Source organism: Arachis ipaensis, chromosome B9 (genome assembly GCF_059453495.1).
Source record: "Arachis ipaensis isolate K30076 ecotype BB chromosome B9, ASM5945349v1, whole genome shotgun sequence".
Taxonomy (NCBI): domain Eukaryota; kingdom Viridiplantae; phylum Streptophyta; class Magnoliopsida; order Fabales; family Fabaceae; genus Arachis; species Arachis ipaensis.
Genome location: NC_142444.1, coordinates 142429221 through 142454401, shown reverse-complemented (window position 1 = coordinate 142454401; position 25181 = coordinate 142429221). Strand labels below are relative to the sequence as shown.

At 36.8% G+C, this 25181-nt stretch overlaps 4 protein-coding genes across 4 annotated transcripts; 3 read left to right on the top strand and 1 right to left on the bottom strand.

Moving 5' to 3' along the window:
- Nucleotides 1–2288: 2288 nt before the first annotated feature.
- Nucleotides 2289–3666, top strand: LOC148546616 (protein ANTAGONIST OF LIKE HETEROCHROMATIN PROTEIN 1-like). Its single transcript, XM_088497748.1, has 3 exons — nucleotides 2289–2801; nucleotides 2886–3111; nucleotides 3203–3666. Exons 1-3 carry the CDS (start codon nucleotides 2289–2291, stop codon nucleotides 3664–3666), a joined length of 1203 nt encoding a protein of 400 aa, XP_088353874.1.
- Nucleotides 3667–16124: 12458 nt separating this feature from the next.
- Nucleotides 16125–16691, top strand: LOC148546615 (uncharacterized). Its single transcript, XM_088499268.1, has one exon. The coding sequence runs from the start codon at nucleotides 16125–16127 to the stop codon at nucleotides 16689–16691; it is 567 nt and encodes a 188-aa protein (XP_088355394.1).
- A 159-nt stretch (nucleotides 16692–16850) lies between these two features.
- Nucleotides 16851–20452, top strand: LOC148546614 (uncharacterized). The gene is made up of 4 exons (XM_088499267.1): nucleotides 16851–18533; nucleotides 19014–19733; nucleotides 19899–20026; nucleotides 20086–20452. Exons 1-4 carry the CDS (start codon nucleotides 16851–16853, stop codon nucleotides 20450–20452), a joined length of 2898 nt encoding a protein of 965 aa, XP_088355393.1.
- Nucleotides 20453–21762: 1310 nt separating this feature from the next.
- On the bottom strand, nucleotides 21763–24510 carry LOC107619558 (uncharacterized). The gene is made up of 5 exons (XM_016321847.3): nucleotides 23696–24510; nucleotides 22944–23065; nucleotides 22788–22828; nucleotides 22576–22674; nucleotides 21763–22180 (listed from the first exon to the last, which is right to left on the bottom strand). The coding sequence occupies exons 1-5, from the start codon at nucleotides 24234–24236 to the stop codon at nucleotides 22000–22002; spliced, it is 984 nt and encodes a 327-aa protein (XP_016177333.1). The 5' UTR covers nucleotides 24237–24510; the 3' UTR covers nucleotides 21763–21999.
- Nucleotides 24511–25181: the final 671 nt, after the last annotated feature.

The window sequence follows — 25181 nt, the reverse complement described above, 5'->3', positions numbered from 1 at the left end:
CAGTACACCATCTATTCTTTACTTGTAAGGTTGTTTGGTCATTGTGGGGTGGTAATTTAGAAAGCTGGAGTTTCAAATGGGTATGGGAAGGCAACGTTAGACTACGTTTTAAATTATGAATCTCTTACAATGTTCAAAGGAGTCTCAAGAAAAGTTGGGTTATATTGTTATTTTCGGTTGTGTGCATGTGGTGTGTGTGGAGGTGTAGGAATAATTTAATTGTCAGGAACAAGGAGTAGACTATACAAAAAATTCTTGGTCTTATTATAACATGCAAGGATCAATGGCTACAAGAAAGAAATCAAAAGAGGAAGGATGCACGAGAACCTTGTAGTTTTGATGATTTGATGACTTGTTTATGTGTTAATAGTGTAGTTTGGTTAGTTTATGTTTAAATGATGATTCTGTTTTATGGTTTGTTTGTTTCAAAATGGCCCTCACCTCTCTGTTGCGTGATTTTTCATTTTTGTGAGGTTTTACTAATAAAAAATAAAATAAAAAATATTATTTGTACACCAAAATCAATCACTAAGGTAGTGTTTATTTGCAGAGACTAGAACTGATACTGGGGGACAGGGACTCAGTATTGTGTTTGTTGAGGTAGAGACTAGCACTGAAAATTGTGTCTCTGTCTCAATAATTTGAGTATTTCAGTGCTTCAAAAATTTGGGGACACTAGAGACTGGGACAGAGACAGAACTTCAACTAATTCTTTTATCACTAAAATATCCCTAATGTAATTATGTAATGCCAACATTACCCTTTGCAAATCTCAAATTAGGGCTCGAGTATATTGCTAGCCACTCGAGGACATCTTCTCTTTCTTGCTTGAAGGAGGTGCTGATCGGCGTCCAGAGTGAAAGGAGAAGCCACCGCGCCGGACGAAGAACTTGAAGGTAAGCCGTTGGCACTTCCCACATCCTCTTCCGAGCCTTCTATTTTGGTGATGTGTTGTTGCTTCCTCACAGATTTGGTGGTCCGACGAAGCTACTGGAGGGAAGCTTCGGTGTCGGTGTAGAGGCCATCTGGGAGTTGTTGCGAGCACAGCTTCGTGTATCCAGGTTAGTTAAGCTCGTTTTCTTTGATCTGGGTTGTCGTGTCTTCAATTGGTGTGTTATCCAGTTCGTATGAAGGGGTTCGATTGTGAATCATTTTGTGGCTTATGCTCTGTTTGTGGTTTACTGGGTTTGGGAAGTGGGAGAAGAAGGTTGAAGTGGATTGAATGATTTATTTACTGTTTAGGGGTCCTGAAAAAGGCATAGTAAGAATTGAACATAGAGGATTATTCATTGAAACAAGCTGTGTAGAAGGTTAACCACCACAAATTGCATGGTCAATTCGAATTTATGCATGTGTTCAGTGTTTATCTAATTCATGAATGCAATTGAAAGACAGTGCACGTTGTATATGACAAATAGAATCCATTTTTTATGTTGTAATTAGGTTTTCATAGTTCGTGACAACTGACAATGTATGAAGTTGTGTCCATGGTTGTGATGTGTTTATTTTTTGTGAATCTGATGCTATGTTTGTAGTTAGGGAAGAAATGAAATGAATGACGGAATCCTAATTGAGAAGCTGTCATTGCTTTGTTGTCAACCATGCTTTTCGTAAAAATCCCAATGCCCAAACTGCATACTCCCTGTAAAGTTTTGTCTTTCATATTCTTGAAGTTAATAAAAATGTATGGTAACCATTTGTTAGGAAGAAAGCACGTGATTAATAAATAAATGGTAAGGAAAATTCTGAAGTTGTGTAATTAGTTATGTATAGAGGAACACTACTTTTATTCTTGCAATTGATAATTTTGTATATCCTCTTGTACTTTTCCCTCTCTATTTCGTTATTTTAAGCTGATTGACTGGTTTAAGAGACTATCTACCCTAGGTCAGGTTCTGCATCATGAGTTTAGTTTTGTTTCTATTTTTAAATGATAGTAAATAATCGAAATGTATGCCAATTTCTCTAATATTTTGACCTGAAAGGATTTTTAGTAAGTAGGTTAGCTACCGTTCATGTGTAATAGATAATTTTGAGCATGATTGTATGGTAATATTACTCACAGTTGAATGTGCATGCAAATTACGTGATTAATTGTATTGTTGGTAGTTTATAGTTAGTTTAAGAGTGTAAACAATGTTTTACTTTCTATTTTATTTTCCCTGAGACCTTAAAATTTGCGCATAGAAATATTTTGTTATTGAGCAGCCAATCCCTGTTTGGGATTTATTAAGAGTTGTTTGGAAAGTTTATGCCTTTTTTTTATGAAACGATTTTGTTAGGAAGAAATGGATCGGTCGGAAATTATTAAGCGATGCGTGTCTTCTTATGAAGAGACGAGATCCAACCATGAAGAAAGAATGTTGTTCTTTGTGCTTACGCTGTTTGTTTACTTTAGGGGTAGAACTAGTGGCCGACTATCGTTAGGGGGAAGAATGAATAGTAGAATTAGACGTGAGGCCTTAGAGCGTATTGTTGGTGAGGGTGATAGGAATTGTATCTGGGAGTTGAGAATGAACACAAATGCCTTTGCTAACTTGTGTGAGTTGCTGCAAGTTCAGGGAAGACTTACAGAGGATGGTCATGTAAGCTTGCCGGAGCAGGTTGCGACCTTTTTAATTATCTTAGCGCATCACAAGAAAAACCGTAGTCTACAGGTTATATTTTGTAGGTCCGGCGAGACAGTTAGCAAGTATTTTAATAAAGTTTTGAAGGCTGTAATACGGATTCAAGGGATGTTGTTCGCGAAGGCTACACCAGTTGCCGAGGACTGTGTTGACCCGACATGGCGAAGGTTTAAGGTAGACCTTATTTGATGTTCTGTGTGATTGATGTTTATCTGATGGATTCTCTATCTGAATATGATAGCTTTCTATGGATGGTAGGGTTGCTTGGGAGCATTAGATGGCACTTACATAGAGGTGACAGTCCCGGAGTCTGAGAAGGCAAGGTACCGCACAAGAAAGGGTAAAATATGCACCAACATGTTAGGAGTGTGTAACCGGGAGATGGGTTTTGTGTACGTACTCAGTGGATGGGAGGGTTCGGCATCTGATTCACGAGTACTTCGCGATGCAATAACTCGTCGTAATAGTCTTAAGATACCCCACGGTAATTCTGCCATGTCTAGAGTTAAGTATATACAACTAGATTGAGTTCATGATAGCTATCATCTTACGTTGTTTGCATTATTTGTGCATAGGTAATTACTATTTAGTTGATGCTGGCTACACAAATGGTCCGGGGTTTCTTGCACCGTATAGAGGGACTCGATATCATGTAAGAGAGTGGGCCCAGGGAGCACGTGCACCGCGCAACTACCAAGAATATTTTAACCGGGTACACTCGTCTACAAGGAATATCATTGAGCGATGCTTTGGTTTGCTGAAGAAGCGCTGGTCCATCTTAAGGAGCCCTAGCTTTTATCCCGTAAAGACACAATTTCAAATAATTATTGCCTGTTGTTTGCTGCAAAATTTCATTCGAAAGAGTATGGAAATGGACCCGGAGGAGGAAGGTAGCATTTTGGATGAATTTACGCCCGATGGAGACGAGGAACAACATGGAATGATCGATGTGGTCGAAAACACGAACGAGTGGAGTCACTGGCGTGACAACATAGCACATGAGATGTATGAAGAGTGGCGTGCAAGTCGTACGGAGTAGCGTTGTGTGTTTTAGGGATGTTGTAAGGACGGCAAGTGAATTTGTATGAATAGTAGAGTGTTGAGACATTGTAAAAGCACATTCTTTAATTTTCGGCTACTGTGTGTTTGTGCTGTTGTTTGCTGTTTTATTTCTGTTTGTCGTGGCAACGACCAGTGTTGTAATAATTGAACTACTTGTGTATTTTTTCCTGATTTCATTTCTTATGGCATAGACCAGTTTTACTAATTTTTGGATATGTCTAACTCTTTGGTAATCCGTTTGTGTGGTTTGATGGCATATTTTATTACCTTTGCAAAATACATGTTATTCTAACTTAACTTATTAATGTAGGGTTTTAATTAGCTTAATCTTGGAAGCAAGAAATGGAGAACAAGCAAATGTGGAGTGATGAAGAGACACTGGCCTTTGTTGGCTTCATGGAGGAGTTTGTCGTTGACGGTCAGAGGGCTGACTGTGGGCAGTTTAAACCGGGAACATTCGAGAAGCTGGCTTTGAAGATGTTGGAGGCTTTCCCTGGTTGTACACTGACCGCGAAGCATTGCAAGAATAAGCACAAGCGGCTCAAGGAGAAGTACCAGTACGCCGCTGATATGCTTGCTTGTAGCGGATTCGGATGGAACAACGAGAAAGAATGTGTAGAGGTTGACAGCAAAGACGTCCTTGATGCCTGGTTGAAGGTGCGTGTGTTTTAGGAATTCCGTTGGGTGGTTGCCATTTTTGTGTTAATTTAGTATAACTGTTTGACCAGGGGGTTATAATTTAATCATTCATGCTTGGTTATAATTTAATCAAAAAAATGCTAATATCCGTTTTAAGATTTTCATTTCGTACTTCTTCCATCAAAATATAATCCATTCAATTCAAACCTAATCACCTTCTACCAAATAGTAATGAATATTACACATATATGACACTTTATAAAAGTATATTATGTTGTTGGTTCACCCTAATTAGTTTGTTTTCTTTGATCCCGAGATATGGCAATGAAATTAACGAACCAAGCTAATAGGATTAACTATTCAGGTATTGTTGCACTGTGACATATCAGCCACTTGTAACAGAAAAATGTTTGAGTTTTAGTTCTTAAAAAGGTTATCAAAAGACTTGTTGCATGGTGAGTAATTAGCCACTTGTAAAAGGAAAATGTTTCAGTTTTACTTGTTAACAAGGTTTTCAAAAGACTTCCTGAATAGTGAGTAATTATCACGTCCCCATACCTTAACCTCTTCCTTTCATGTTTTCTTTTGGACGCTATTTATGCATTGTGCCACTTTTGTGCATAACCATTTTTAGCACTTTGATTTTGCATCCGGTTCATAAGCATTTGTAACCATTTGTAATTATGTTATTTCCTAAACATTACTAATTCCGGTGTACATGTTTCGCAGGCACATCCTACCAAGTTCTACACTCCTGGCAAGCCATTTTCTTTGTTTCACCGGCTGGAAGGTATCTTTGGCAGGGATAGAGCCACGGGAGCCGGGGCCGTAAGTGGCTTCGATGCGGAGGAGCAGGTTAACGAGGAGACCGACGACACCGCTGCTGGCTTTGATCAGTCTGAGATGTCTCCACCTCCAGACCAAGAGGGATTTGCAGCAACACAAGGACAAGCATCACATTCTGAGGCTGGGGCGACCGCCGGAAGCACAAGGCTATGCGGGAGGAAGAGAAAACAAGTTGATGTACTGGAGAGGATGGCCGACCAGATTCAGCAATCATCGGCTGACCAGCGCAAGAATGCCTAGCTGATAGCTGATGCCATTGTTGGTGTGAACGAGAAGTGGAAGGTTGGCGAGAAGCTCACACAGCTTGGATTCGGTGATGACGAGGTCGTCAGGGCGATTCTGAAGTTTGCCGAGAGTCCTAATGTGTATGCACATTTCTGGGGCTTGTCAGATTCACAAATGATTGCGCTTGTGCGTTCCATTATATGAAGTACAAGACTAGTTAAGTTTATTAACAGTGTATTCTGGTATTAACCATGGTTAAGGGTGTTAACTTTTTGAGTCTTAGGTCTTAGGATTTAAGAACATTGTCATGTGTAACACGGTCACAGTTTGGTACCCTTTTGTGTGTTGCTATGTTATCATTCCTTAACTATGTAATTTCCTTTGTTTTGCTCTTTTTTGGATGAATACCATGGTGGGTGATTATCAAGCTTAACAAGTTCCTCCATTTTCCATGCACATTAATTTGTACTACGATTTAACTTACAACGATTACATCCTAGTGAGTCTAGAAAATCTGTTTTATTTCTTTTCAATAGAAATAGTGTTATCCATCTCACGCATAAGCAAAATGTTTATACATTTGGCAGCCAAATGCCTTCCTCAGAACTACATTATGATTGTCAAAATACATATCCACTTATACAAAGAGAGGTGAAATTTCTCTCAGGCAAAAATGGGCTTGACACAATGTTGGTTCAAAATATGAATTCCTTCCATCTTTTATACCAAGTATGTGCTATATTTATTACAATTTCTGAATTCCCTATTTGACTTCGAAGGCCATACTACAACTTACACAACACTACAATGATCAACACAACACAAAAAAGGGAAACAAGAAGTTGAACGCACATTAGAAACTTCAGATACACAACTTCAGCATTAATTCTTTCCACTCGTTCGCTCGGCTTAAAATCAAAGTTAGGCTGAGAAGATCGATCATCTCCGGAGTCAGAAGGCTTGACATTTGGGCTTGCCCATCTAAACCATCCACATCGCCTTGTTGGACACGCGTAGTACTTTCTTCCCGGGTTGGCCACGCTATTTGAAACTTGTAACGGTGCTCGTAACCCACAATCACAAAACCGGTCTCCCGTTATGTTTCCGCTGCCGTATGTACCACTTGTTGATCTACGACTTGAGGAAGCCATTACTAACCACCCTACACATTTAACAGTAACTGAAACAATTTTAATGTACTTCACACAACATATAACAGAAGCAGACGACTCACATATGAAACAACCAACGATGATTCAAATGAAACACATGCAGAATTGTAACACAAATTTTTTGGTTGCAATATCATGTCTCTGTACCAGTTCTTATGATTTTTTTAAAAAACAGCAACAACGTTTCTTAGCACAGTTTCAGCATCCACACATACTATATCATCAACACTGCTGTATACTTGTATGCCAGGTTCCACTGATTCAGAAATTGTTAACTGAATCACCATTCAGAAACAGCAGGTTACATTATAACAACATTCAATACGGTCAATCACTTACAATCACCATCATGTAACAAGACAGGAACAAATCCTTTGTAGGAGGGTCTATTATTAGTCACCAAAACATTTCCACTTTGCGCAATTACAATGTCTATACAGTTTCTACAAGATAGTTTGCATAAACACTCCCAACCATATACAACAACAAATTAATACACAGGCACACACAAAAAGGCTCTTGCTAACAACTGCACTACGAACAATTGCTACGAAGCAAAAGGGACAAACTCATTGAAACCATAAATTTTGTAATTCTAAAAAACTTAATACATACAAAAATTCAAGGCATGCAGTGTGCCTAGTGCATTATCTAGGTAAATTACTTGCTACTACACTTAGCAGTAAAGTATGGTCACAGAACAGTCCCTACTCTGAATTGCATTAAATTGCAAGACAATTACACGAACCAACAGAACCAAGTACAGGATACATCTTACGAGAATCTTTCAACTACAGCAAAACGGGCTAACAACTACTTTCGTTGCAAACATGTCACAAAGAATTACAAGCAAAATTCTACAATAACTTGCATTTCAATTGTTAACTGTGTCACCTCTCATTTGGAAAAGTTCAAATAAAAAAATTTGACTACACATCAACACTGTATGATGAGTGATTAAACCAGGAAGATGGTTAAGTGGACAAATAAATCAATAACTCAAATTTAACAGGTTATTTAACTGATAAAAGGTTAATTTTTTCATACTTGCTGGAACATGTACCTGTTTAATTAACCTCACTTCTCCTCTCAGCAGAGATAATATTCGCCAGCAGAAATCCAATTTCACAGTCCAACATACATACACGAAATACTATTGGAAGACATATCTGAGCAAGTTTTCACAGCAACTCCTGAGAAATGCGTTCACTCAATAATTCAATTTCTAAATTCTATCCTATTTTTGGCAAATTGTTGACAGGTCTGAACAGAGAAGCCGAAATTAAATATCAAGTAGTTAACGTTTCTGAGAAACGAGCAAAACATAAAAGACAGGAATGCAAGCAAAAGGTACCTCACAAACGGCGACGACCTTGGGCACAGCTACGGCTCCGTCGCGACGCACACCCTCAACTTTCTATTCGGCAGCGGCGGCTCAAAACAGTTGGCGCTTCCGGGTCCACCCAGCCGAACCCCGCAACACTCCCTACGGGCCGTCGTCGATCGGACGCAACACCGGTGAAAACCTGGGGTCCAAGCGGCGGGGGCTCCGGATCCAGCCTCAGTTGCCCGCAGAGGAGAGCAGGAACGGTGGCTACCAGGAGAAAGGGGGTGAGGGTTGGCCACTATCGAAAACGAAATCGTTTTTGGGGGGAGGTGGAGGGTTAGGGTTCTTTGCTGATATTAAAGGGCATTTTAGTAAGTTTTCAAATTTAGTCTTCAACTTTTACTTCAAACCAAACACGATACTAGGACATAACTCAGTCTTGTACACCATCACACCAAACACAATACTATATTTATTTCTGTCTCTGTCTCTTGATCTCTGTCTCTCTGTCTCTGTCTCTCTGTCTCAGTCTTGCAAACAAACGCTACCTAATATATTTGTGTATAAATACATATGTGGTTTAATTTATTTTCAATATGTATTTATATTCTGACATGTATTTTATATTAGTGGCTGATTTTGATGGCTAATTTTAATGTACACGTAGCATAACTTTAAAAAAATATATAAATTATAATTATTTTTACAACATAGCGTACATAATTAAATGCAAATTGTTTTATATTAATAGTATATCGAAATAAAATTTATGATAATACAATATTCATATGACACTGGATTTAACACTTGACTTGATAATTCTTCTCAACAATTTGAGGCTTCCACCAAGTTCTAGTGATGCGCCTTCTCCTTTCTTGTTGTTACAAGAAGTTGTTGGTCACTGCTTTCCCTTTCCACCAAAAGAAGGAATATGATTTGACAATTATTTTACATTATCATTGTATTAAATAAAACTTTAATTTTATTTTGTTTTATTTTTAAATTGTATTTTTAAGACGAGATTTCAAACTTCATAGTTGTATATATCACCAACAAAAAATGAACAAAAAAGAGGAGATTTTTTAGAGTTTGTTTATTCTATTTAAACTCTTGTCAGATATTAAAATAGGACTTTGAAATTTGTTGGGGTTGAGATAGGAGATTTAAAATATTAGAAACTAAAATAATATTTTATTATTTTTTATAAAAAAATAATTTTTTTTGAAAATAAATAGCATAGTCATGTATCATTCATACTATACCCTTCTTTAATGCACCTAAGAGATCAATGGAATACCTTCTTATAGAGTCTTGAGATTTCTTAGCAAAAATACCATCAATATAATAGGATGCAATTCTGATATCATAATAGCAAAAAATGTTAACATTCTCATCTTGAGCAACAATTATCAACATGCCACTATACTTTCTATAAATATGTATGCTCAGAAGACCTTAATATAATTAAGGGTTAGTTTGGACAATTTAAAAATAAATAGCTATTTTTTATTATAAAAAATTGAGACGTTGATAATATTAATTATGACTAATTTAAATAAATTTTATAACTATAAATAATTATATTGATTTGACATTTCTAATCAAACGTTAATTTGTGAAATACACTGTTAATCTTCAATCTTAAAACTGTTGACGTTACTAATGTCATCTAAACCCCTTTCTTTGACTTGGAACACTCCACCATTTCTTCTTCTCTTATTCCTTACAAAATTAAAATCCTAAGCCTCATTTAACGAATTCAATATCATTTTATAGTAAACTTCACAAAAATAAAATACCATGAACAGAGAAATCTATTTAAACCTTGAAAACGATAAAAACCATAACAAATATCAAAGAAATTGATCAACCACACAGAAATCGATCAAACTACCTGCACCACGGCAATGGTCGCAGAAGGGGTGGACAAACTTGTTGGCGGCAGAGCGAGCGATGGGGGTAGCTGGGATCGGCAAAGAACAGGAAGCTGAAGATCTTTGGGCATCGTCTTCTCTTCTTACATGCTTCCATCAGAGAGAAAGATATTGTTAACTCTCTCTCTCTCTCTCTCTCTCTCTCTCTCTCTCTCTCTGAAATGATCTGATGTCGTTGCGAAAGGCGGCAGAGCAAGCAACGGGGGCAGTCAGGATCGGCGAAGGATAGGAAGCTAAAGATCTTTAGGCATCGCCTTCGCTTTTCCATCAGAGAGAAAGACATTTTTAACGACCTCTCTCTCCCTTCCTCACTCCCTCCTGTTAGTATGAGTGTAAGTTTCATGCAATGGCGAAAGAAGAAGAGAAAAAGAAATGGTGAAGTGTTCGAAATCAAAGAAAGGGTTTAGATGACTAATGCTGTGTTTTACAAATTAATGTTTGGTTAGAAATATCAAAAAGATATAGTCTTTCTTGGTTACAAAATTTATTTAAACTATCCATGGTTACTATTGTCAGTACCTCAATCTTTTATGATAAAAAATGATTATTTATTCTATTTAATTAAGGTCTTTTAAAAAAAGGAGCTTAATACACAAAGATTTATATTAAAAGCCATTTGGATAAGTCCATAAGTGATCTTTTTTAAACTTTTAACTTATGAAAAGTTACAACATTAATGTTTAGTACAATTTTTAAAACTAACTTGTGACTTTTTAAAAAGTAATTTAAAGTGTTTATAAAGAAGTTAAAAAAAATGACTTCTCCTATAATAAAAAGTTTTTTGTCATTCTCTTTTTAAAATAAACATTTTTATGATTAAAAAATAAACACAAAATAACTTAAGTTACTTTTAATATAAGTCCTTATATTTTAATTTTTTTTAAAAGAATTTAATTAATTAAGTTGTTTATCCAAACTGACCCTAAAAAAATGATAAAAAAAAATATATTATAGTAGAAGTCATTTTTTTTAACTTCTACATGAGTACTTAAATGACTTTTTAGAAAGTCACAAGTTAATTTTAAAAATTGTATCAAATATTAATGCGATAACTTTTCATAAGTTAAAAGTTTAAAAAAAAAGTTACTTATGGACATATCCAAGAGAATGAATCCTCTCAAATTTTTTTTTCTTAATTGTTTGGTAAAGTGTGATCTCTCACTTTACATTCTTTAAGTGGGACTAAGAGAAAACATGTAAGAAAAGATATTAAATAGTAAAATATCACACTTTATCAAATAATTAAAAGAAAAAAATCGAGAGGATCTGCTCCCCATATCCAAACTAACCCTAAATCTCAATAAACCAAGTTTTCTTTAAGACAGGACATGACGCTAAAATCTGTAATTAGAGATGCTAAATTGTCTCAAATTCATTGGGTTAAATTCGCCAAAAAATAGATAAGGTTAAGAATTTGAATCTATTAAATATAAAATTATAATTTTTAAATATACTTTTTCTAATTTTTTTCTTATTTTGATATTCTATTTATTTATTTTATTTTATAATTTTATTAATTTAAAAATTGACAATTAATTTGTGTGTTAATAGGTTTAGATATTTCATATTTGTATGATAAATTAATAATACAAATATAAATTAAAAGAAAAAAGTATTAAATATGTGGAGCTCTATATATTTGGAGGATTGCCAAAAAGAACTGAAGTAGCCACTCTAAGCCAGGTGCAGAAAAGAAAGGGAAAAAGGACGAGAAGTAAAAGTAGCAAGAAAGGAATATATTTTCTTTTTAACAGGAAGAAAGGAATATTACTTGGAGCTCTTTTGGTCTTTATTTCCTGTGTTTCCTTTTTTCTACAACAGAAACTTTTTTTGTAAAGAACAAAATTGGATGAAGAGTGAATATTTTAGTTAAATTTTTTTGAAATGTGTGTATTGCACATTATATTTTTATTTTTATTTTTATTTTTTATTTATAAAAAATATAATTTTCACTCTTCACTTTGCATCACTCTTTATCATAGCATTACTATTTACTCATAACTCATAAGACAATTATCATAAAGCTTTTGGGAATTCTACTTATATGTGCACTGCTTGGTTTATCAAATTTGCGAAGAAGGTTTTGATACTTATAGATTGAGAAATCTTCAATAAACATCAAATTTTTGTCCTAAGAATTACTCGCATATAATTTTGAGTAATTATATTAAGAGTGACAACCGTATGCACGTAACTGTATTATGCGAGTAATTTAACAGAGTATGTTTCGCTAAGAATTAATCATCATGTTTCTGTGTACAGAGAAAAAACATCCAAATCAAAGCAAGCAATAGGCTAAAGTATGTCTGGTGTTTGTAATTGCAACGGTGTCCCTTTCTTCCAGAGTTGTAGACACATAAATAATAGGGATAAGTACTTTTTTCGTCCCTAAGATTTGAAGTCAAAATTAAAATCGTTCCTGACTTTTTTTTGTTATTAAAATCATCCTTAACGTTATAAAATCGTCCTTTTCTACTTCAATTTTATTTTTTTTACCAAATTATCCTTATTAAATAATAAAAATAATTAAAAAATTAAAACAAAACTAACCCTCCACCCCCTCCTACTCCCGTAACTCCCCACCCTTCACCCCCTCACCGTAACCCCCACCCTTTACCCCACTCCCTCAATCCCTCACCCTCTCGACGTAACCCCCCATCCCTCCTCCCCTTCCTCTTCTTACTCTTTTCCAATTGCCTTCCAACTTCTCACTCTTCTTCATTTTACCAGGCAGACAGAACATAGCAAAAGGTAGAAGCAAGAAATTAAATTAACAGCAACATAGCCATCACCTCTTCCCCTTCGCACCTCCTCATTCTCCCTTTTCTCACCACCATCACCATTGCTACCATAGCCAAATCATCATCATGCAATTACTATAATCAGAAGAAATTACTAATTTACTATAATCAGAAGCAGTATCACCAATAATAAATTAACAACAACAATTATGAAGGGTGAATCAACAATGGTGAAGCAACAACTAAAGCAAAAATAGAAGTAGAAGTAGAAGCAAAAGGCAAAAAGCAAAAGCAGACAAGCAAAAGCAACAACAAGGCTCGATGGCGACGGGACATGGCTCAGTTTCTTCCTTGGGAGGTGCCGAACCCGCGGACAACCGCCACTGATGACGATGTGAGGAGCAGAGCCGCCGTCGGTGATTTCACGGCGCGAAAGGGAGAAGTGCGTGACTAATCCACTACCACTCCTGGTAGCGGTCTTCCCTTGGAATCGAGACAGAGGACAAAGCGGCTAGGGCTTGCAGGGGCAAGTGGCGGCTTCGGGAAGAGGCAGGGAGAACTCGAACAGCGAACAACGGAGGGTCGGGAGCTGGACGGCAGCGGCGGTGCCTCCATGCAAGCTTGCGACGGCCGGTGGCTGCGGATTGGACGCAAGGGCGGCGGCGGGTGCACCTCCGAGGCAGCCCAAACGACGGCATGACCTCCCCCCTTCCCCTTCTCCCTTCTTTTTCCCTGCTCCCCCACCCTCTGCGTGATTCCCCCTTCCCCTTCCATTTGTTTTCTTTCTTTATTTTATTTTATTTTATAATTTTTTTATAATTTTTTAATTATTTTTATTATTTAATAAGGGTAATTTGGTAAAAAAAAATAAAAATGAAGTAGAAAAGGACGATTTTATAATGTTTTGTAACGTTGAGGATGATTTTAATAACAAAAAAAGGTTGGGGACAATTTTGATTTTGACCTCAAACCTTTGAGACCAAAAAAGTACTTATCCTTAAATAATACCTAGAGATGGAAAAATCGTTTAAATAATGAAAGTGAAACACATAAATTGATTTATTTTATTTGGATGAGTATTCTACCTAAACAGAATAAAATCAGACCATAAACAATCCTAGTAAATGTAGGGGAAAGTTTGGAGATAAGAACATGTTTTTAACTTTTTAAATTTTGAGTTTATCACACACTGCTTGCTTACTGAATCTATTAAGTTTGGATTTGGATCCTCTAAATTTTGAATTTTATTTTAGAAAAAAAATGTGATCTTTTACTATTTATTTTATAAATAGGACCAAGAAAAAGTATGAGAGAGAAACCATTTAAGAGTGAGAGATCACATTTTACTTTCTAAAATAAAACTTCAAAATTTAGAAGATCCAAATTCATTAAATTCACCATGCATGTGAGAAGTAGTGAAGTACCCACATGTAAAATTTACTAGATCTAGTTGTGTATGGGCCATTGGTTAACAGGTTAGTGTTGTCTCCAAAACTACATCATGCAACTTGGTCCACCATAATTAATTATTTACACATGATCCAATCATGAGAAACTTGCACGAGAAATCTGAGCCTTCTACAATGCTGAGAAACCTGAAATAGACAACCATTTTACTAAGAAATTCACAATATGAACAGCATTGAAGGAAAAGTCATCAAATTCAACAAACCTGGAGAGTTAGGGTACAAGAGAGATTGCTTAAATGTAGTAGGGAAGGTAATAAGTGAGAAAGAGATAAATTTCAAAACATACAAGAATGCGCTACTGGGAATGTGGAGAAACCAACAAGAAGTGGCAGTTACTAATATTAGATCAAAAAAATTGTTATTCAGCTTTAAGGACAGGAAGAGAGGGCTGCAGATTATACAGAACGGCCCTTGAAATGTCAAAGGAAACATGGTCAACCTCAGATTATGGAGGGAGGGAGAATCGGTGTTTGAAGTGGATCATGACTTCATGGAATTTTGGATCCAAGTGCATGGTATCCCACATGACCTCATGAAAAAGGAGACAGGCATTGTTATCGGAGAGATGCTGGGGGTTTTGGCTGAGGCAGAAGATCCAAAAGTCGATGGCGTTCTTAGGAGATCGTATCTGAGGATAAGGGTTAGCATCAACATAACCAAGGCTCTGCCAACAGGATTCTGGCTCGACAGAGAGGAAATGCCACCATTGTGGGTCTTCTTCAAGTATGAAAGGCTACCAGACAGCTACTGTTTCAATTGTGGTATATTAGGACACGAGAAAAAATCGTGCAAAAACCCAACAGCAATGGCTTGCTGGGACCCATCCAAGAAGAAGTACTTACCAGGATTGGGAATAACCCAATTTAGACCAAATCCAACCATGAGAGGAGGAACTTCAAAACAACAGGGAGGGAAGGAGGCAGAGGAGGAACAGGCGCGTGAGCAAATGGGCCCTAGACGGGAGAGTGGTGATGAACAAAGCTCTGAGGAGAGTAGGATAAGGGCTGAGCAGGCACCGTAGTAGAAAATCAGGGAAGAAAGCGTATGAAAAAACCAAACAAGGAGAGAGGAAGAAATGGCAGAAGCAGGAGAGCAGGTAGAGGGAGTATCAAAAATCCCCGAATTTCAGGATGATAGGGATATGCTGTTTGACCTAGGAGCAGTGTTTAAATTTAAAAATCTTATTATGGATATAAGAGAAAGAAAGAATGAATGGGCCATCAACACAAAGGCCCAGAAGGGACAAAAGGGGAAAGAGGCCCAGAAGTCAAGTGAAAATGGACTAAGAAAAGATTTTGGGCCCATCTTAGACTTAAATCCTTTGCAAGCAGAGAATATTGAAGGGAGTGGGCTGAATAAAAACCCAAGAGAAGAAATAGAGGTGAACAGCTACAAAATTGAAGACTGGAAGTTGGGGCAGGAGGATAAAAGAGAAAAAGAAATCATAGGCCAGGAATTAAAAAGGCTCATGTTAGGAAGAAAGAAGGATGAACAAGTTAGTAAAGGTAGAATGGAGAGTATGAATCACCAGGAAGTGGGGAGAAGAGGAATGCCTGATGATGAACTGAGCAAGCCATCTAAGGAGACAAAGAACAGAGAGTTGAATTTGGTTAGTCAACATGTTAATCAGGGTGAAAATGTCTACTTTGTGGAATTAGCAAGTGATGAAGATGAAGACAAAGCAGCTGAAGAACAAGTTGAGTAGGAAGCACCGTTAGCCAAGAAATTGGAATTGAAGTTGAGTCTGAAAAGGAAAAAAGAGAACTGGCAGGTGCCAAGGCTCACATACAAGGACAGAAAGGAGGAACAAGAGGACAAGGAGCACAAGAAAATGAAGAATGGCAATACAACTGTGGACACAGGGGAGTTTGAGTTAGCTATGCATGTGTCTAGGCAGAGTAGGGGAACACATATGGCTGAGGAGGCGGGCCTTAACATGCCCCAACCTCAGCCATGAGTATTATAAGTTGGAATTGTCGGGGAATAGCGGTTGCCCCGACAATTTCTGAGTTATATGAGATATGTAAAAAAGTAAGGCCGTTAATAGTGTTTTTAATGGAAACTAGGGCTAGAAAGGAAAAAATGGATAGGGTTAGAAGAAAGCTTAAGTTTGACTACATGTTTTGCGTGGAATCCCGGGGCTTGTCCGGCGGTCTAAGTTTGTTATGGAAATCTAATACTAATATTAATGTTTACGAGTGGTGTGATAATTACATTAAAGCAAATATTAACATTAACAATGATTTGAATTGGCAGGGTATTTTCGTGTATGGGAATCCAGTTTTTCAAAAGCGAAGGAGACTATGGCAGGAGCTTACGGTAAGCAACATGAGTAAGGAAGTACCTCAAGCTTATTTGGGTGATTTCAATGATATTTTAAATCAAGATGAGAAGGTAGGCATTCATCCACAATCTAGAATTTATTTAGAAATGTTTAGAAGGTTTGTAGATGATAATGGTTTAATAGATATTGATCTTAAAGGCAGTAAGTACACATGGTTTAGTAATCCAAGAAGTAATGTTATCACTAGGGAAAGACTAGATAGAGTGTTAGTGAATTGGAAGTGGTTGCAAATATATCAGAATGTCAATTTAAGAGCCTCTTCGGCCGTTACTTCGGATCATTGTGCTTTAATTTTGGATACATAGTGGCGAGTTCGGATAAAAAAGGATTTCAGGTTCGAGGTCTATTGGGCAGAACATGAGGAGTGTAAAGAGGTCATCAAAAGGAGCTGAAAATGGGAAGATGGTAGTAGAAACTGTTGGAATCAATTCACAAAAAAGAGGAACAGATGCATTAGGGAGTTAATGGAATGGAGCAGTAGGAAGTTCAAAAGAGCAGATAAAGAGATAGAAAGGAAGAAAACAGAACTACATCAAATTCAAGAGGCAGGTATGACAGAAGAGGAGCAAAGAAGGGAGAGAGAATTAAAGAAGCAAATATCAGAGCTATGGAAACAAGAAGAGAAATATTGGGGGCAAAGATCAAGGCTGAAATGGTTAAAGTGGGGCGATAAAAATACAGCCTTCTTTCATGCGACAATTATTCAGAGAAGAATTAGGAATAGAATTGACAAATTGAGAGATGAGACAGGACAGTGGATTCTAGGGGAAGCAAATATCATGAGATTGGTAGAAAGACATTTCACTAAGCTGTTTACATCGGAAGGAAATAGGAACTTGGAGGAGTGTGTAACAGAAATTCCTAAGAGAGTCACAAGAGAGATGAATGAGGAGTTAATGGCGAACATCACTGATGAGGAGATAAAGGAAGCGGTGTTTAGCATGGGAGGCTTAAAAGCTCCAGGCCCAGATGGACTAAATGGATTATTTTTTCAACAACACTGGGATATTTTGAGTAAAGAAGTGTGTGGAGTAGTCAAACAGATTTTTAAGGAAGGCAGCGTACCGGAGGACTTGGGAGAAACAAATGTTGTGTTGATTTCTAAAACGAGTCAACCGGAAAGCATGAATCAACTTAGACCCATAAGCTGTTGCAACTTCGTGTACAAGATAGTGACGAGGGTCTTGGTGGGGAGGTTAAGGAGAGTTTTAGATGCTATTATATCTCCAGTCCAAAGTGCCTTTGTAAAAGGAAGACTTATACAGGACAATATAGTAATTGTGCAAGAAGCTTTTCATAAGTTAAACAAAAAAGGAAATCATGAAAGCAATGACATAGCCATCAAATTGGATATGAACAAGGCATATGACAGGCTGGAATGGAATTTTCTACAAAGGGTAATGGAAGAGTTTGGTTTTAGCAAAGATTGGGTCAGATTGATGATGAGTTGTGTGAAGAGTGCGAGTTATAGATTCAAAATAAATGGCAAGCTATCAACCAAGATCATTCCACAGAGAGGTCTCAAACAGGGAGATCTCCTATCGCCCTATTTATTTATTTTGGCTACTGAGAGTTTTACTATTCTCATGGATAAGGCGAGGAAGGAAAATCTTATATCTGGAATTAGGCTTGCTCCAACAGCACCGGTCATTACTCACCTACTTTTTGCTGATGATTGTATTATTTTTGCAGGGGTACAAGAAGAGGAGATTTATCAACTTATCCAAACTATAAATAAATACACAGAGGCATCAGGACAGAGAATTAACACAGACAAGTCCGGACTGATATTTAGAAGGCATGTATCAATACAAAGGAGGGTGAACATTGAGGAGATCACTAGAATGGCATCATGGGATGATCCGGAAAGATATCTAGGGCTACCAGCAAGATGGAGAAGATCCAAGAATAAGGCATTGGAGTGGATACATGAGAAGATGTTGGATAAGATGCAAGGATGGAAAGAGAAGCTATTAAATCAAGACGGAAAGGAGGTTTTGATAAAAGCAGTAATACAGGTGATTCCTGTCTATGATATGAATATCATTAAATTCCCCAAATCCTTTTGTAAGAGAATTGAAGCAGGAATAGCCAGATTCTGGTGGAGAAGCAATGGTAAGAAAAGAAGCATTTACTGGAAGAGTTGGGTAAAAATGACAAAAAGCAAAATAAATGGAGGTTTGGGATTCAAGGATTTAGAATGCCAGAACATAGCACACCTAGCTAAACAAGCTTGGAGGTTGTTAAAAGAGGAGAATGCTATATGGGTTCGGACTCTAAAGACTATTTATTACCCGAATTGTAGCCTATGGGAGGCGGGAGTAGGTAGGAACGCTTGATGGATATGGAAGAGTTTGCTAGAGGGAAGAAATTTCCTTAGAAGGAAAGAAAGTTGGAATATAGGGAATGGAGCAGATGTAGATATTTGGAAAGAAAATTGGACGGTAGGGATAGAAAAATTGGGAAGAGGTGGAGCAGGAGGTATTAGAAAAGTGAGTGAACTGATTAGAGAAGGGGAGGGTTGGGATAGGAACAAGATTAAAGAAATATTTCATGAAAGCGTAGCTGAACTAATAACTAAGACTCCTATTAGCCTGATCAACAAGAAGGATCACTTTGTTTGACAGCACAGAAAGGATGGACAGTACACTGTGAGAACCGGTTATCATGTCGCTAAGGAGGAGAAGGATTCGAAGGAAGAGGGAAGAATCTGCAAGGCTTCGACTAGTCAAGATTGGAGGGAGATTTGGGAAGCTATTTGGAGATTACCGGTGCCTCAAAAGGTTAGAATGTTTCTATGGAAAGCAGTGCATAGAATTTTGCCAGTAAACACGAATCTGCACCAGCGGAGAATTACAACGACGCTCACATGCAGCATATGTCAGGAAGAGGATGAAACAATTGAACATGCGCTATTATTGTGTCCGTGGACTAGAGCAGTGTGGTTCGGATCCAATATTCAAATTGTTCCTACGGCCTATAATGTAAGATCTTTTGGAGAATGGATAATGGATAAAATCAAAAGAATAAAGACTGAATTAGGGAGTGAACAAGAGAAAACTTTATGCAAGCTAGGATGTGTTTGTTGGTGCATATGGAAAGCAAGGAACCAGCATATATTCCAGCAAACAGAAATCAGCTCACAAAAGGTAATAATTCAATCAGAATATCTAACAGCAGAATTTCATAAGGCAACACAGGAATCCAGTATAGCAAACAGTCTAGATACAGGCAGGGGCGGTGTGAGAAAAAGAATTACCTGGAGACCGCCGCCAAAGAATAGGTTGAAAGTGAACACAGATGCAGCTTTCCACAAGGATACCAGTACAACAGCTCTAGCAGCAGTAGTAAGGGACTGGCAAGGAAAAGTCATAACTAGGACAACAGCAACATTCAAGACAATATCACCATGAATTGCGGAAGCTCAAGCATACAAAGAAGCACTCATACTTATTAAGAATCTTCAGATACCCAATTGCATAATTAAAACTGACAGCTTACCTCTGGTTCAGGCAATCAAGGCTAGATCGCCTATAGCGGAAGCAGATGCTATTCGAGATATTCTCCAACTGCTGGAAGAGGCTCCAAATGTGGGAGTTACCTGGACTCCAAGGGATGGCAACAAATTAGCTCACCAACAGTCTAGATAATCAAGGAGCACCATCGCCTCAAAATATTGCACCTACCTACCAACGACAGCCACAAGATAGTCTCAGATAGAGCAGATAAGGACAGAGGAGGAGGCGCAGTCGATCGGGCAGAGATTCAGAAGGAGGTATGCCGGAGAGTGGGTAGCGATCTTCAACCCAAGGATCCGATGGAGGTTGCAAGGCAGATCCGATTGAAGGCTATGGATAGAGGAGCAGCGCGCGAAACGGGGTTTGGAAGGAGGCAAGGGGACGCAGATCAGGAGGAGAAACCCGTCGTGAGGCGCAGCAACGGCCTACTTCAGCACGAAACCTTCAGGATTAGGGACGACAGAGGCAATGGGAGAGGAGGAGCTCGGAATCACGAACATGCACAATCGCTGGAGGAGGAGAACACAACGCTGGATAGCTCGCAGTGAAGGATGGAGAAGTCCAGGTTGAGGTGTTGAGGGTCAAATTGTATCCGGGTCGGGCGTGGGTCTGGGTGGGTTATGGGTATCTTAGCTTCAGGTGCCTTGGGCTGGGTTGTTTGGCTGGCCCAAGGCCACGTCCAAAAAAAAAAAGAACATATATTATGTCCAACAAATCTAATCAATAAGCTTTGCAAAAGATTTTGTTAATCAGTAAAAAAAGTATGCGTGAGTGGATAATGCTTAGGATTAGAAGTTGTCCAATTCATCAATAAAAAAAAAAAGATGCTGTTAGCTTTTTTTTTTCAGTATCTCTCGAATTTAAGTTTCTTTAAGGAAAATGAGGCAATACTCAAATTCTCAATCTTTGTTTAAGTTGACAAATAAACTGAACAATCGACAACTTAAATTTGTTAGATTTATAATAACTAAACCCTTAGATTTATAGTAAAATCTGATTGGCTGAGAAAAGCCTCCATACACTTTCTGCACAAAACAACTTCTATACCTAAGAACTCTCACTTTTTAGATCATTTGATCCACACACTATATATATATATTTTGGGATAAAAATGACATTTCATCCTTTTTAAGAACGTGATTGATCTTGATCATATAAAAAAACAATTAGTTTTTGAAATAACTAAGAAAATATTTATAAAATCTTTCTAACGTTAACAAACAATGTTTTCTAAAGTTGAAACACTATATTATAAATTTTGATAGATTAATGAAATTAATTTAAAAATAAAAGCATATAAAAATATAGCATCTTTTGTATTTGTTCAATGATTCTAAACTTTCATTTAATTTTAAAATTGACAAGTTTGAAAGAACCTTTAACATTGTCCACACAATTAAAAGAACAACTATATTACATATACATAAAAAATCAATACTAAATTTACTACATCTATAAAATATATATTAAAATACAATAAATATATATTAAAAGTGAGTTAATTAACAATATATTTCTGTATAAATACATGATAACTAATTTGATGTTTAATTTTTAATGTACATAATATTTCTGCTAACAGAAAATTTTTGAAAATTTAAATAATTACACAACACTTATTTTTTTTCCCTCTTAAACATGTCGTAATTCATTTTAAAATAATAACTCAAATTACAGACAATTTATAATAAGTGAATCAAGACAATTATTGGTAACAAAAATTATTTGAAAAATATTAGAGAATCATCACAATTTTTGTTTTTATTCATCAATTAACCATCAATGTTTAAAAGTATAAGTTAAAAATATATTGTTAAATTACTAAACTAAAAGAATTATTAAACAATAAATTCTGATAGTCTTGAACATTTTTCAATTTATTTTTCGTTTTTTTTTTCCGTTATATAAAAATTATTGTGTCGAATTTCAAACATCTAAAGAAGTTACAAAAATTGCACAAGCCTGTTGCTTGGATCCAAGTCTCTTGTAAATACAATCTCAATAAGCTACTCAATTCGTTAGAAATTCTTTGAAAATGAAAAATGGCTAGACAAGTCTTAATTGCAACATCGTGTATTCCTAATACCATCAACTTCTATGCACTTGATTCCAGGCAACTCTCGGTTGATAAAGTCTCCAATATGTCATAGTGGCCATACCCATGAAACAACACATTAATACACACGTCCTTCTCATTCCTGTATTCTTCCCCATATTTAGCTATGTTTACCAAACTAAGAGAGCTTGTGTCCCTCATGAAGACTGAGATAGGTGTCCTATTATTTATGCAGAGTGTATTATTAGACACAAATGTTAGAAATAAACAGAAAGCATATTCACTGAATCCTAGCAGTAGCATTAGAACAATAAATTTTATATCTATCTACAGATAAACACATCTGCCTTTTTTGTATCATATTTCAAAATAATTGTGGTTTGTTCTGAGATTGATTCTAAAAGTTTGTGACTTATGAGACTTGGGTACTAAAAAATTGTAAGAAACAAGGATCTTGATGATTCGTTGTAGTTTTTGAATTTCATTTTTTAACAACAACAAATTCTTGTTAATGAAAGATAACTACTGTCTAGGCATGACATCAAGGCAAATTTAACCAAGCAAGTAAGTAGAACCAACACAGAGAAATCAAATTCTATAAAAATTAATACTCACTTCAAAACATGAGAAGCCATCAACAACTCAGGTTCCCCGCCCCATACATAAGGCTGCTGAATTCTCTTTACATATGTATCAAAGTCCCCTTCTATAAACCTAAGGAAGCAACACAGGAATAATAAATAATAAAGTCATTGAAAACATAAACCAACAAATTCTTGTATATATATATATATATATTATATCATATCATATATGACAAATCCTACCATTCAGTTTCCTCGCGTCTCTTCATCAACTCTTCTACCACCTAAATAAAACAATGGCATAACGGTCTACCATGGTTACAGAGATCATTTTTAAAAAATAAGTGTACTAAAGCAAATAGAACTATCTTATTTGCATTTCAAACAGCAAGATCTTACCTGAGCTCTCAGCTCGTCGGCAAGTTCCCTTTGGCGCCTCTCGTCAGGTGCTGCTTCCCCATTTCTCAAACAAGCTCCATGAGCTATGGCTCTAAAAAGACATCGACCATCAGCAAGCACGCCTATACCATTCATTGAGATAATTGATAAATGAATAGTTCAATAAATATAACAAACATTCTTTAACTTACAACCCCATAAATACAATAAATAGAATAGCTCTTCATGTTGCTTGTATAAAGAGGACAAAGGGTTGTGGTTCAAGAGAACCAGTCCTAACGATTTTTAACAAAAGAAAAAAAAGAGTCTTAAATCATTCAAAGGTTATACAGGGTTGCTTTGCATTTCTTTGAAGTTTTAACAAAAAAGCTCTAGCACAAACACAAACTAAAGGAAAAGCAACCCCAAAACAAGCAACATATAACAAATTTCCTTAAAACAAACAAATTAAAGAAAAGGAAATAAATCATTCATTAAAGACAAAAGTGGGGTTTTATTTTACATAAAGTGACCATCATTGTTAAAAGTTGCATACTCCCAAATTAAAAGCATAGTTCATTTATCTACACATTACTCATGCAATCAAACACTTTTCATATTATAGAATTAAAAACAACCATGCAACACACAAAAAATAACAACTATATCAGCCTCTCGTATATAGTTAATCACTGTCTCTTGATGGAAAAAACAAAAGGTCAGATATGAAATCAGGAAACAGAAAGAGGAAATTGAAATAAGAATGAACGAACCAGTGACTCTGTAATCAGAAGAGAGTCCATCAACCTTCACTCCCTGTCCCTCGGGATTTATGTCGCGATTAACCACAGTCGCAGTCGCCGGCGGCGTAGCCTCGAGATCGGTGACAGAGGAAACCGGTGGGGCAAGGCAAGCACAGACACCGAACAGGAGCCACGCCGAATCGGGACGGTGGAGCCACCTGGCAGGCCGCGCGTCCCACGCGACGTTCCAAGATCCCTCGCCCTTCAGCTCGTGGTCGTGGTGGTGCACCGCCACCACGCCGCGATGCCGGAGCTTCTTGCCACTTCCGGCTCCGCCACCACAAGGCATGATTGCGTGCCATATCGAAGCCGCACCTCCGCCGCCGAAATCTCCGCCATGATTGCAGGCACTGGAGTGGTGTCTACGGGCGTCCGTTCGTCGGAGGAGTTGGGGAAAAAGCGGCGGAGCATGGAGGAGACGAGCGGAGGAGTGGTGGAGAGATGCATGAAGGATGGCGGCGGAGAGGATCCAAGGCTTGGGACGTGTGGCGCAGAGCACACCTCTGAGCATGGATTGTTGGCGGTTGAATGGTAGTGCGTAGTGTAGTAGTGGATGAATGATGATACTATCGTGTGCAGTGGCTTATCCTACGCACCCATGGTGGTGGTGGTGAATGAATTGGAATTAGTAGGCAGAGAGGGGTTTTTGGTTGGTGAGAACAACAACGTGTATCTGTGTGTGACGGCGAAGCATGCTTTATTGGACACACGAGATAGAGAGAATAACAATAACCATAACAATGAGAAAAAGTAAAAGTGAAAGAAATAATAGAAAAACAAAAAGGCAACCACTTTGGGGTTAGGTGGGGTCTCAGATTTTGAGGTATATTTCAAATGCTATTGTTGGAGCTAATTAACACATGCCTATTTGGCAACTAATTTTTTTTAATTTATTCATTGTTGTTATCAAATTATTTAGGATAGCTCATTAGAGAAATAACTACTATACTTTATTATAAACTAATTAAATGCAACATACAAAACTATTTTATATTCATTAATATATATCTTTGCATCGTATAAGTACTACATCAGGTAAAATTATAAAATATAAAAATTTATGTATAATTATCTTTACATAAAGTTATTAATAAAAAATTATTAAATATTTTAATATATTTAATTAAATTATTATATATATATAACTGTATGTAAATTTTTACTATTATAAAATTAAAGATGAGTACATAACAACGCTCTCTTTCAAATATATTAAGGGTATAGTTTATTTATATTATGATAATATCAAGACTTTTGCTATCAAGCTTCATATGAATAATTAAGTTTAATATCCTTTGTAAAAAAAATTAATATAAAGAATTATACTTTGGTATTAAACTTGAACGTATTGTTAGCAGATGAACACATGCGGCATAATTTGGTTTCCTTTTTTGAATTTGATTCTTATGCAAGCATCAGTAAATCTGAAAATTCAAAAAAAAAAAAAATTTGCTCC